This window comes from Vipera ursinii (genome assembly GCF_947247035.1).
Source record: "Vipera ursinii genome assembly, chromosome: 2".
Classification (NCBI taxonomy): Eukaryota; Metazoa; Chordata; class Lepidosauria; order Squamata; family Viperidae; genus Vipera; species Vipera ursinii.
In genome coordinates, this window is record NC_139513.1 from 126,375,660 (window position 1) to 126,387,702 (window position 12,043).

The window sequence follows — 12,043 nt, forward strand, 5'->3', positions numbered from 1 at the left end:
ATTGTCCTTATTCTATCATACAATTTTTTTCACATTTAAACTTGAAACTGTAATATAGTTGAGCTTTGAATGTATCCTCAAATGACTTACATATTTTTATAAACACCCACTTAAATTATGGATAAAGAGGCTTTTTAACCTTGCTGTCGTGTTCCGAGTTGACATCCTTGTCCCAGATTTTTACTGGACTGTCAACCTTTTCCTATCAGAAGTGATTGCAGTTTGAACTAGACAGGGCATTGCCTCTTGTACTGCCACTGTGTTTAGCATCACCTTCCTTTTCTCATCCTTCCTTCCTGTTTGTTCTTTTAAACTGTAAATTTTCATACCACAGCCTTTTGCTTTAGGCACAAGCTGGTAGCCTCTAGCCAGAGTTTGGGGGGGGGGGTAAAATTAGACTCCAGTTCTTGCACAGAGCTTTAATCTGGAAAAGGCTCAGTAGTCCAACATTCAAGAGAGAAACTGAAGTGTCAACAAGACAGCTGCATGAATTGCATTTACCTTTTCAATTAGGAAATGCCTGGAGCTTCTACAGATGCATATGCAGGTTTGGGTAATCGTTTTTCAGATTCTCCAGCTGATCTGATGATGATGAGCCATTTATATCTGAGCATCATTCTGCAGCAACAAGTATTCCTGAATTGCTGAGGCAGCATAAACTGGGGAAAGAAAAGGGATATGTTTCTAAATAGGCTGTGTTAGAAGAATTTACTTGGTCTGATTTTCTGAGCTGGGTCATGAGGAAAAATATAATATGCAATAAACCCAAAGGGGTAGCTGCTAGAAGTAGAGTTTATTCATTCAACCACATACAATGGTTGAAAGTAGTGTACCTAGTTAGGGGTCTAGCAGTAGAGGTGTATATGTAATGACAAGCAGGCTTTGATGTTTAGATACGCGGATTGAGATGCTCCTCCCCTGGGCTTTGATCCTGAGGTATATGGCCCTGAGGATGTGTGAAATCCAGGAAGGAAGATCCTCCCTAGATGTGATTATGAGGCGATCTAGCATCCTCCTTTGAGGCACAGGTGTCAAACTCCCCACGTATCACCACTCTTTGCAATGCCGGCAATGGGGTGGGTACCACTTCAGTATGATGAAACTGGCAGTTTGACACCCCTGAGGGAATTCTTTGATGGAGCCAGTGATGAAGTATTAGTCTAAGTGTTAAGATTGTATGTTTCTGGAAATTCAAAGGGTTGCTAAAAGTGGGGTTGGGGCAGATCAAAGGCTTCCTATGTTCTTTCTATTTTTAAATTCTATATTAAATTCTATTTTTCTATTTAAATTCTATTTTTCTATTTAAATTCTATTTTATTTTATTTTTTATTTTATTTATTTATTTTAATTCCATTTATATCCCGCCCTTCTCCGAAGACTCAGGGCGGCTTACAAGCTTAGCAGTAGCTTTTAAATTCTGATGGCTGCAACATGTTTCATTCCACACTATGCAATCTTAGAGTTTCATCATTTCATCAAGTATTTGGTTTTCATCAAGGTTTTGGTTACGATCTTTAAGTCCCTACATGGCATGGGTCCGGGATACCTCAGGGACCACCTGCTGCCGGCATCAACTCCCCTCCGCCCTGTGCGTTCCCACAGAGAGGGCCTCCTCAGGGTGCCGCCAGTCAAGGAATGCCGACTGGTGGCCCCCAGGGGGAGGGCCTTCTCTGTGGGCGCTCCGGTATTATGGAACCAACTGCCGGTGGAGCTCCGGACGGCATCAGACCTCCGAACTTTCCGTCGTGGCCTGAAGACCCACCTATTTGAAATGGCTGGTCTGGCCTGACGGGGGATTATGGGTTTTAATTTGTCGTTTTAGATTTGTATTACTGTTTTTAACTGGGCATGGGTTTAATCTTTTTTAATTTTTGTATTGTCTTTTTATATATGCCCTGTGAACCGCCCTGAGTCCCTACCAAGGAGAAGGGCGGTATACAAATTAAATAAAACTTAAACTTAAACTTAAACTTAAACTTTTGAAAATAAAAATAACCCCTGTGTATTGCTATCATCAGAGCTGATCCCACCAAGGATGAGTATAACATAATGACCACAGGTATGATGGCATCTTTATGAGGCTATACACGATCTGTTGCTTTATTTTTTGGTTTTCATTACCTCATACACAATTTCAACTTGTTATAACTGATTACTTGAATGGGCACAATGATTTTGAAATATTGTTATGTCTGGTTGTTTTGCAATACATAATGAACATTGTTACAAAAAACACTTCCAGTTGCATAGGACTGCTGCTTGCGTTCCACTTTCCTGAAGTGAGCCAGGAATGAAGAAATACAGGTAGTCCTCGACTTACAACAGTTCATTTAGTGACTGTTCAAAGTTACAGCACTGAAAAAAGTGAGTTATGACATTTTTTCACAGTTACGACTTTTGCAGCATCCCTGTGATCATCTGATCAAAATTCAGATGCTTGGCAACTGGTTCATATTTATGACCGTTGCTGTGTCCCAAGGTCATGTGATTCCCTTTTGCAACCTTCTGACAAGCAAAGTCAATGAAGACAGATTCATTTAACAACTGGGTTACTAACTTACCAATTGCAGTGATTCACTTAACAAATGGGGCAAGAAAGGTCATAAAATGGGGCAAAAATCTCTTAACAAATGTCTCAACATACATAACAACAGAAATTTTGGGCTCAGTTGTGGTCATAAGTTGAGGACTGCCTGTACATAAATCATTGTTTGTGGCTAACTCTATTTGCCAAGTCAGAATGCTGGGAGTAATAACCTATAGCACGGCTTTTCAACCTTTTCACCCATTGTACCACTTTTAGGATATGGCAACATCCAAGTACCACCAGTCGCCTACAAGGTGTCAAAAACTGATGACAAAAAAAGGATAAAAGTGATGTACAGGTAGTCCTCAACTTACAACAGTTTGCTTAGTGACTGCTTGAAGTTACAATGGCACTGAAAAAAATGCACTCCCAAGCCACAGCCGAGCAAGACACCTGCCTGCCCGCCTGGCGGCGCTCTTCCTCCTGTCCGAGGTTTTCATTGTTGTGAGCATTTCTGCTGAGGATTGGCAGTGGGGGTGGGGTGGGGGGTATTTGGCTTTTATTCCTCCTGTCTGCTGGGTGGTTGCAGCAGGTTTTGGTGACTTCATATGACCCTGGGACACTGTGACCATCATAAATATGAATCAGTTGCCAAGCATTTGAATGTAAATCACAAGACCCTGGAGATGCTGCAACATTCCAGCTGATCGGCACTTCTTCTGGCCTCAGTAGAAGTGCCAGGATCAGTGCTGCTTTCCAGCTGATTGGCGCTTCTTCTGGGCTCAGCAGAAGCACCAGGATCAGCACTGAGCTCCAGCTGGAGCCTGGTGCTGATCCTGGCACTTCCACTGAGCCCTGACAGCCCTGCAGCTCCAGCCATCTCTTGCTCAGGCTTCTGTGGTGCTACCACCAGTTCAGCTCATTCCCCTCCCCTGCTACCACTTTTCTAGGATGGTTGCGTACCACCTGCTAGGTGCCAATGTACCACAGGTGGTACCCAAGATCAGCTACTAAGTTGATGAACTGTTTTTTTTTATTTGCACAAAGCTGTTTCAACAGGCTGAAAGTCAGACCAAAGGTATAAATGTAGTTAAGGATGGGGGTGGGGGACTTGCAAGGAAGAAGTGAATAAAAAAGAAAAGGAATGAATCTATAAATATTGTCATGTCATTTTAGATATCCCAACTTATAATGGCAACCTGAAATTCATCTGCTCTGAATAAAATTAATTTAAAGAAATATTTAACTTAATAAAATTCTTAAAAGAGGCAAATCACAGCATCAGCAAAGAGAGATGGGCCCCACAACCAACATTCTTCCAAACATGCTACACTGATTTAAGGAAGGCAGAAAAAATAGCTTTTTTGTTTGGGAGAGGAAAAAAATTGCTTGCTTTAAAAACCTTAGCATCCTTCTGCTGAACCTAGGAAGGATAAGACACCCGTGGAGATTACAAAGAATGCCATCCTCTGTTTTCAGGACCATCACCTCTGGAAATGTTTTGCTCAACAGTCTGCATTCAAGGCCAACTGTTCAAGCAGAGCAGGCATTAAAAAAAATCCAGCATAAGGGGCCTGAGAAACCTAATTAAATAAATCAAAACAGAAAATTATCAGTTCTGTCAAGGACAAATTCCCACCTAGGCATAGTCATGAACTAAACAGAAGGAAAGTGTGGAAGATGGTAGTTTTATTAACTTATTTGTGACTCTTCCACAGAATAAGTTGTGATCATATATTGGTGAACTGAATGGATGTTCTACACTAGTCTGCTCTATAATTAAGCTGCTGATTACATTGACTGATAACAAATTGGAAACAATCAGGGCACTTCACTCCCGCCTTTGTCACAAGCTAAGCAACTGGATTCTGGAAGCAGCTTTGATGTGGAGGGAGAACTGCTTACACATGCTTGCAAACAGAGAGATGGAACATTGATTCAAGACAGGAGAATCTTATCACTATCACTATCATAAGGCAAAGGCTAACAATGTGACTGACCTGCAGACCCCTTGGCCAATGGAAATTAAACCAGATGAAAAATACACATGGGGAGAGAATCCCTTTCCATATTAACTTCAGGCTTGAGCAGGACAATGCAAATGAAACTGAAGACCCACTGGGTCTTCCAACTTCAGAGCTCTATCCAACACCGAGGGCTTCCATCGCAGCTTCTTTATAGAAATTCATCAGCTTGCATGAAAATACAGTAATAGAGGAACCCATTAGATGACAGAGAGGTTTAATTACCTGAAAACTGAGAATGAAGTTCTTGACATCTCCAGCTCTTCATTTTCCAGCAGAGCAACAACCACCCACATTACTTTTGCTCCCTTAGATCAGGGGTCTTCAAACTTGGCCTTTTATGACTTGTGGGCTTCAACTCCCAGAGTTCATCAGCCAGCCTGCCTGGCTGAGGAATTTTGGGAGTTGAAGTCCACAAGTCATAAAAGAGCCAAGTTTGAATAACCCTGGCCTATGTCAATAAAATTCCAATGTTTCTGGTGAAGTCTGACACACCTGTTTACATTAGTTGGGAAAATCATCCCCCAGTGTTTCTCAGCCTCAACTGCTTTAAGATGTATGCACCTGGCTGGGGAATTCTGGGAGTTGAAGTCCACATGCCTTAAAGTTGCTGACGTTGAGAAATACTATTAGACCATAAACTGTGTTTAATTTTTGATCAACAAAGCTAGGGCAATTATTTTGTATACTGTTGCTTTGTGTGATGATTATGTCCATTAGGTACAAAGATCTTGAGAGGGAGGGAAAAAATGTTGTGTCAGGGGTGTCAAACTCAATTTCATTGAGGGCCGCATCAGCATTGTGGTTGCCCTCAGGGGGCCAGGTGGGTGTGGCCTACTGGGTGGGCATGGCTAGAGTGCGTATGGCTTACTGGGTGGGCATGGCCAGCTCTACATCGTTAGCATCAAGGGTGCCTATGGGGGCCTGGGCAGGAGTGGGATAGATCTGAGGGTCTCTGGCAGAACGAGGGTCTCTGGGCCAGGGCCAAGGCAGTGAGGGCCGTTCCCTCACTGTTTCCAGGATGGCTTCGTGGGCCACATGAAACCACTTCGCGGGCCGGATCCGGCCCCCGGGCCTTGTTTGACATGTCTGTTGTATGTGTTCATGCTCCCAAGACTGCAAAGAAACAATAATCAAATGAAATATATTCTCATTCACTACCAAAATCCACTTTTAATTGTTCTTCAAATTAGATAATTTCATTTTCATTATTTGTTCTACTATCCAGAAGTGTAAATTTGATCTCCAATTGTTTTTCTCGATAAATAATTTGACTCACATTTAGTGAGCAAGTTCATACAGATAGTCCTTGACTTATGATCACAATTGGGACCGGACTCTTGCTCATTGAACAAAGCGGTCAATAAGTGAGATGCTCACTTGATTGTTTTGCTCAGTTATGGCATTCCTAGGTTGTGGTGGTTAAGCAATCTCCCATGTCATTAAGTGGACAGAATGAAAGAATTGCCTGCCAGAGCCTAGATCAGGGGTCTTCAAACTTGGCCCTTTTATGACTTGTGGACTTCAACTTCCAGAATTCCTCAGCCAGGCATGCTGGCTGAAGAATTCTGGGAATTGAAGTCCACAAGTCATAAAAGGGCCACACCTGAAGACCCCTGGCCTAGATCCATGCGAGAGGGGAAGCTGCAGAAACAGAGCTTGGCCCTCCATGATCTGAGGCTGAGCCCTATTTCTGCAGCCTGGCAGATGGACTGAGTAGGCACAGAAAATGCCTCCGCCACGCTGCAGAAACAGAGTTCAGATCTCTGGGATCCAACTCTTTTTTTTTCTCTTCAGCACAGGGAGTTCAACCCTCCTTGTCAAGCAACTTTTTCAGTCAGGCCCCAGAGACAAGAGGGAGGCCTCTCAGCAGGACACAGCAGCTTGCAAACTTCCCTTCTGGCTTCCACACTGACCTTCTGGGGAAGCTGGCAGATAAGATTAGAAATAGTGATCACAGGGCAACTTGATAACCAATCATAAGGGCAAACAAACACCCAAAATGTGATCATGTGGCTGCAGCGTGACATTTCACAAGGGCCAGGACTACCCTTTCCAAGGCTATCATAACTCTGAACGGTCATTAAACAACCGGTTGTAAATCAAGGATAATTTGTATATCCTGGATCTCTCTCCATGAAATGCAACAGAACCTGCACTAAAATCAGCTTCATGATCGCTTCTTTGGCAATGGAGGTTCAGTTGTCTTCATCTGTTGGTTCAATAGGGAGGTGAAATTTAACAGTTCACTAATCTTTCCAGTCTGTGCGCTTCCTCACATTCACCACTGGGCAACTCACCGCAAGAAGCGGTGGAGGCGTTTTTCAGCAGCCTCCCTGGAGGAAGCAAATTTAGCCGGCTGAATCCAGTCCGGCTGGGTTGGGCTTTTCCGCTGTGAGCGTGGGCAGCGCTCCAACCTCCTCCTCCTCCTCCTCCTCCTCCTTCTGCACGCGCTTTCTGGAATTTCCCGCCTGCAGTCAGGCTTCGGTCCTACAGCAGTCTGCAAACTAAATACAGAGGCGGGGCGCTAGTGTGACGTTTGGAAAGCGATAGTTTGTGCATCTTCTAATAAAACGGGCAGGCAGCGGCGGAAAGCGAAACTTCGCCGAGGACTCTTCCTTCAGCCGGCTGCGTCTGCAGGTTGGAGTAGAAGAGTTTTGGGGGAAAGTTTCTTTAATTGAGCGGTGTTGCTCTCGGCCCGCTGGATTCATTTTGATCTCGGGTGAGGTGAGTAACGCGCCCCGGAAATACCTCCCGGCAGATAACTCGCTTGCTTTACGGTGAGCCCCGTTAGCTCCTCATAGCCGAGGAGCTCGGCTTAAAGGATGGAGTTGGACGCTCATCTCTTCCGGTTGGGATGTGAAGCGTTTATTGAGGCTTATGGCGCTGGGGGGGGAACCCACACAATCTGACGTTTTGTAATTCATAGTGTCACTGTAGGGCGGGGATGTCGATCTTTTGTCGCTATGGGAAAATGGAGAGACGGTTCTGCCTTGCAGCGGAAAACGAAGGGCTGTGACCAAAAGGGAAACACGGGACCGCCTTGCCTGCAAGATCGTTTTTCTTATGGGATAATAACTTCCCAAGTTGGAGGTTGTTGTGGTTATAATAATAATAATAATAATATAAAGTTGGAAGGGACCTTGGAGGTCATCTAGTCCAACCCCCTGCTCAGGCAGGAAACCCTATACCATTTCAGGCAAATGGCTGTCCAGTCTCTTCTTAAAAACCTCCAGTGTTGGAGCATTCACCACCTCTGGAGGCAGGTTGTTCCACTGGTTAATTGTTCTAACTGTCGGGAAGTTTCTCCTTAGTTCTAGGTTGCTTCTCTCCTTGACTAGTTTCCATCCGTTGCTTCTTGTCCTGCTTTCAGGTGCTTTGGAGAATAGCTTGACTCCCTCTTCTTTGTGGCAGCCCCTGAGATACTGGAACACTGCTATCATGTCACCCCTCACCCTTCTCTTCATTAAACTACACATACCCAATTCCAGCAACCGTTCCCTATATGTTTTAGCCTCCAGCCCCCTAATCATCTTGGTTGCTCTTCTCTGTACCCTTTCTAGAGTCTCAACATCTTTTTTACATCGTCGTTAGTTTCTTGTATTTGTAGCCCTTCTGGGTGTGGCACCGGTGAGCGGACGTGAAAAACAGTTTGTTAAGGTGCCTAAGGGCTTAAACCGTCTAGTTTCGTTTTTGGTTAAACGCTAGTTAAGGTATCCTTCCTCTTCTGGGATCTGCCACTGTTCGAAATTACGCCGTAAGGAGTGTTAGACAAAGAGTAATAGAGTAGACGCTTGTTTTTCAAAACCGAAAGTGATATTTTCACGCAACAAAAGACTTTATTCCGAAAAGCAAGTGTTTCGTGGTTGCGATCCTTTGGGAAACAATGGGTTGCGATCCTTTGGCAGGGAAGGCTGGGTGTTACGGTGTGTGTTAACCTGGGCTTCTTCAGACTTAGCTTTCTCATTGGTGAGACTGGGCGCAGGTGGCTGAAGAGGAAAACGAAAGTAATCGACCCTCGTTTGCATAGTCGGCGTTGATTGGACGCTGCGGCGGCGGCGGCGACGGGGTTGCGCCTATCGTACAGCGTTTCCTTCCGCTAATTTCTGTTTGCCGCGGCAGCGCAGTTGTCCGTCCTACTTGTATGAATAACTCTCCTCCCGTTTTTGCTTATATTTTGCTTCCCGACAGGCTGTAAAAATCTCATCCTGGGTCGCCGGTCACACAAGAAGGGCATTAAATGCCCTAAATGTCATGCCATTCAAAATGCATCACGCAAGTTCTGCAGTAATTGTGGAGGACAGTTGACTCCGTCTTGCAGTGTGCAAAGTAAGTTCTTTGCAGTCCCAGCCGTGAATCACACTCGATCAGATGCAACTGTTTCTCAATAAGAACTGGAACGTATTTTTTAAAATAAAAATATGGGGGTGTAAAAAAAATTGCAAATGGAATTCCTAGAGTTCTTTATGCTGTCTAGTTTGCTCTTTGTCATGTGCTGAATACGGTAGCAGTGGTTCTCAATCTTTTCTTTCACACTGGACCTTTTGTTAAATACCTTTTGTGGCCGTGGACCATGGCCAGGACTCCTAAGACTTAACTCAAGATTTAAATCATAACATTTGTACAAGTCTTCACGGACCCCTTGGGGACATCTGCTCCAGGGGTCAGCAGACCACAGGATGAGAACCACTATAACCTAACAAGATTGGGTATTGTAAATGTACCGCTAATTTGACTGCATATTTTTTTAAAAGCTGTAAAGTAATAAAGATACATATGTTGTCTTTCTCCTCTAACTTTATTCTTTAAAAAAAACAGAATAAATGGTTGTTACTTATTTCCTGTCACCTGGAGTAATATTAACTTAGAGTAAGCTACATAACATTGAATAATAATTTAGTTTCTTGAATTAGTTTCAGCTTAATATTTAATTCAGCAAATCTTTCAAAGTCTCTAATGAAATTAATCTAAAGATCTCCCTTAAAACATGTACCAGTCTTGTAGTAATAGCCCCGTAACATTTATAGACTCATGGATATATTTAGTTATCTGTTTATGTTCCAATTAATCTGTTCCCCTCCAACTGAATGAGTGCTGCTACCAGAGAAATGGAGAGCATTTCAGATATACATGCTATTAGGTTATGCGCATAGTTGCTTTTAAACGAAAGAGGAAACAGGTGCTCTTTAAGCACTGAATGGTTGATGTTCCCTGCAGTGCAGGCCTGGGAATGTAAATACACTTTGCAATAAAAAGGTTTGGTAGAAAACTGATAGTTTCAGTAGCTTAAGCAAATCGTTTCTCTTTCTTTTTCCCTGAGATTCACATTGCAGCCTCTCAGTTGAGTCCAGATTGCTCTTTAATTGACTTTCAAAAAATGTCATATTTTGGTTGCAGACAGGAGGGATGAAGAAAAGACTTCACTGGTAGAGATGGAAGCTGATGGAGAATTGAGGGTGGAGGGTTCTCCTTCGTCGGGATCATTTGTGAATGAACAGCCATCTAGCGAACAAACGCCTGGGGCGTCTGAAGAGTCTCTATCAGGAAGCCTTGGGAAGGGCACCTCAGCCTCCCAAAAGCGAGTAAGTAGAGTAAGCATATTTGGATACCAGTTGCCATTTGTCCAGAAAAGTCGCTTTTTTGCAGTAAGAATTTTCAATGACTCCCTCTTCCTGTTTGTTGCTGTAATCTTGGAGCTGCTCCTTTGCTTTTGCTGCATTTACTTGTTTTACCTGTGACTGCATTAAAAGCTAACATTTGTATTTTGCTCCCAGATAATAAGTTCTCTGAAAGCAAGGCTGTTTTTCAACAGGCAATAAAAACTCTGAATGTTGGTGACTGGGATATGTTGGATGACAGTGATAATCCTCCTTCCAGAAAAAAACGAAGGGAGAACCTATGCCTAAAGGAGGGCAGTAAACTATGCCCAGTTCCTCAGCAGGTAGTTTTTCTAGTACGTGGTGTAATGTAAATTGTCATGAGTTGTTGCCTGCTCAGATGCAAGTCTAATTGTTCTGAGATTTGGGACCTTCTTGTTCTGAATATGAAACAAAATTGAAAGGTCAGAGTGGTTCCCTATAGGATTTGTTGATACAAAAAGCTGAAAAGAAGCTTTTTTGTAGCAGGGAGCACATGGAGTCAGGCTTCAAGTGCCCCTGCGCTAAACTCCCCCTTAGCTTTTACAGCATCTTGGACTTTTTCAAGCAGCATCTTTGAGAACGACAGGGCTGCCTGTCAAATGGATTTCTCCCTTCTGTGGGGCAGTGTCACCATCCAGCTTGAGAATCCAAATAAAACTCCAAATAAATTCCATTTTCTGATTTCCCTCCCCATCATGTGCTAGACTTTTAAGCACAGGGGTGGAAAGGGAACTGGTACTTCAAAATCTGAGTTTCGTTTCTCCCGGCCCAGCGTGCCAGTTCCCTTTTGCAAATGGAGGGGAGGGGAACGCCTGTGGTAGACCAGAGAAACGAAGCTCTTTGGGAATCCCAGCTTTGTTTTCTCTGGTCCAATGCAGGAAATCCATTCGGTGCACAGACAACTATTTCATCAGGAAGCTCTTTTGCTTCACTCTCTTAATGACCTGCAAGCTCATTTAGTGACCGCACCTGTGAGAGAAAGGAGAACAGTCACTGGGTGAAGCAATCGTGAACGCCTTGCTGAATGACTGCAATGAGTGATGACCATAATGTCATCACTGTTAACAGTCATAAGTCAAGGACTACCTGTACTAATGAGCACATCAGAGGGAAAGTTGGATATGCTGTTAATTGGTCTGCTCTAGATGTTAAATAAGGGACGCAGAGGCTCAGTGGGTTAGGACGCTGAGCTTGTCGATCAGAAGGTCGGCAGTTTGGCGGGTCAAATCCCGAGTGCCGCGTAACAGACTGAGTGCCTGTTACTCGTCCCAGCTTCTGCCCACCTAGCAGTTCGAAAGCACATAAAAATGCAAGTAGAAAAATAGGGACCACTACGGTGGGAAGGTAACAGTGTTCCGTGCGCCTTTGGCGTCTAGTCATGCCGGCCACATGACCACGGAGACGTCCTCGGGCAAGCGCTGGCTCTTCAGCTTTGAAACGGAGATGAGCACTGGCCTCTAGAGTCGGAAAACGACTAGCACGCATGTGTGGGGGAACCTTTTACCTTTACCTTTTTAGATGTTAAATGTCCATCTAAAACAACATTTTAAGTAGTGTATTTTTTTGATATGTTCATATTGCTATAAAATCCATCTGCATGCGTAATTCCGCTTGGACGTTTGTATTATTATTTGCCTGTTCTTCTTAGAAGAATCCCAAATCCCAGACTTTGCAGTATATTTTAAAAAATATACATCGCCTCTTTTGGTATTTTTTCTTGGCCTTTCTATATCCAATAAGGAGTGGTTTTCATGTGATGTATCATACTAAACTATGGGTGCATTTTATTAAATGTGCAACCTTAACTGAATGCATTACGTTTCTCTAACAGTTATACAAGCCATGGAGAAAAT

General features: G+C 43.6%; 1 protein-coding gene across 1 annotated transcript in view; it reads left to right on the forward strand.

Moving 5' to 3' along the window:
- Window positions 1-2,049: 2,049 nt before the first annotated feature.
- The window catches only part of RNF213 (ring finger protein 213), a gene marked incomplete at its 5' end in the record, with an annotated part of 158,673 nt that continues 148,679 nt past the window's right edge, over window positions 2,050-12,043 (forward strand). Inside the window, 4 exons of the mRNA XM_083351118.1 lie at window positions 2,050-2,059; window positions 8,743-8,880; window positions 9,949-10,133; window positions 10,364-10,492. Coding sequence (XP_083207244.1) covers window positions 2,050-2,059; window positions 8,743-8,880; window positions 9,949-10,133; window positions 10,364-10,492 — 462 coding nt within the window. The remainder of the gene's footprint in view (window positions 2,060-8,742; window positions 8,881-9,948; window positions 10,134-10,363; window positions 10,493-12,043) is intronic.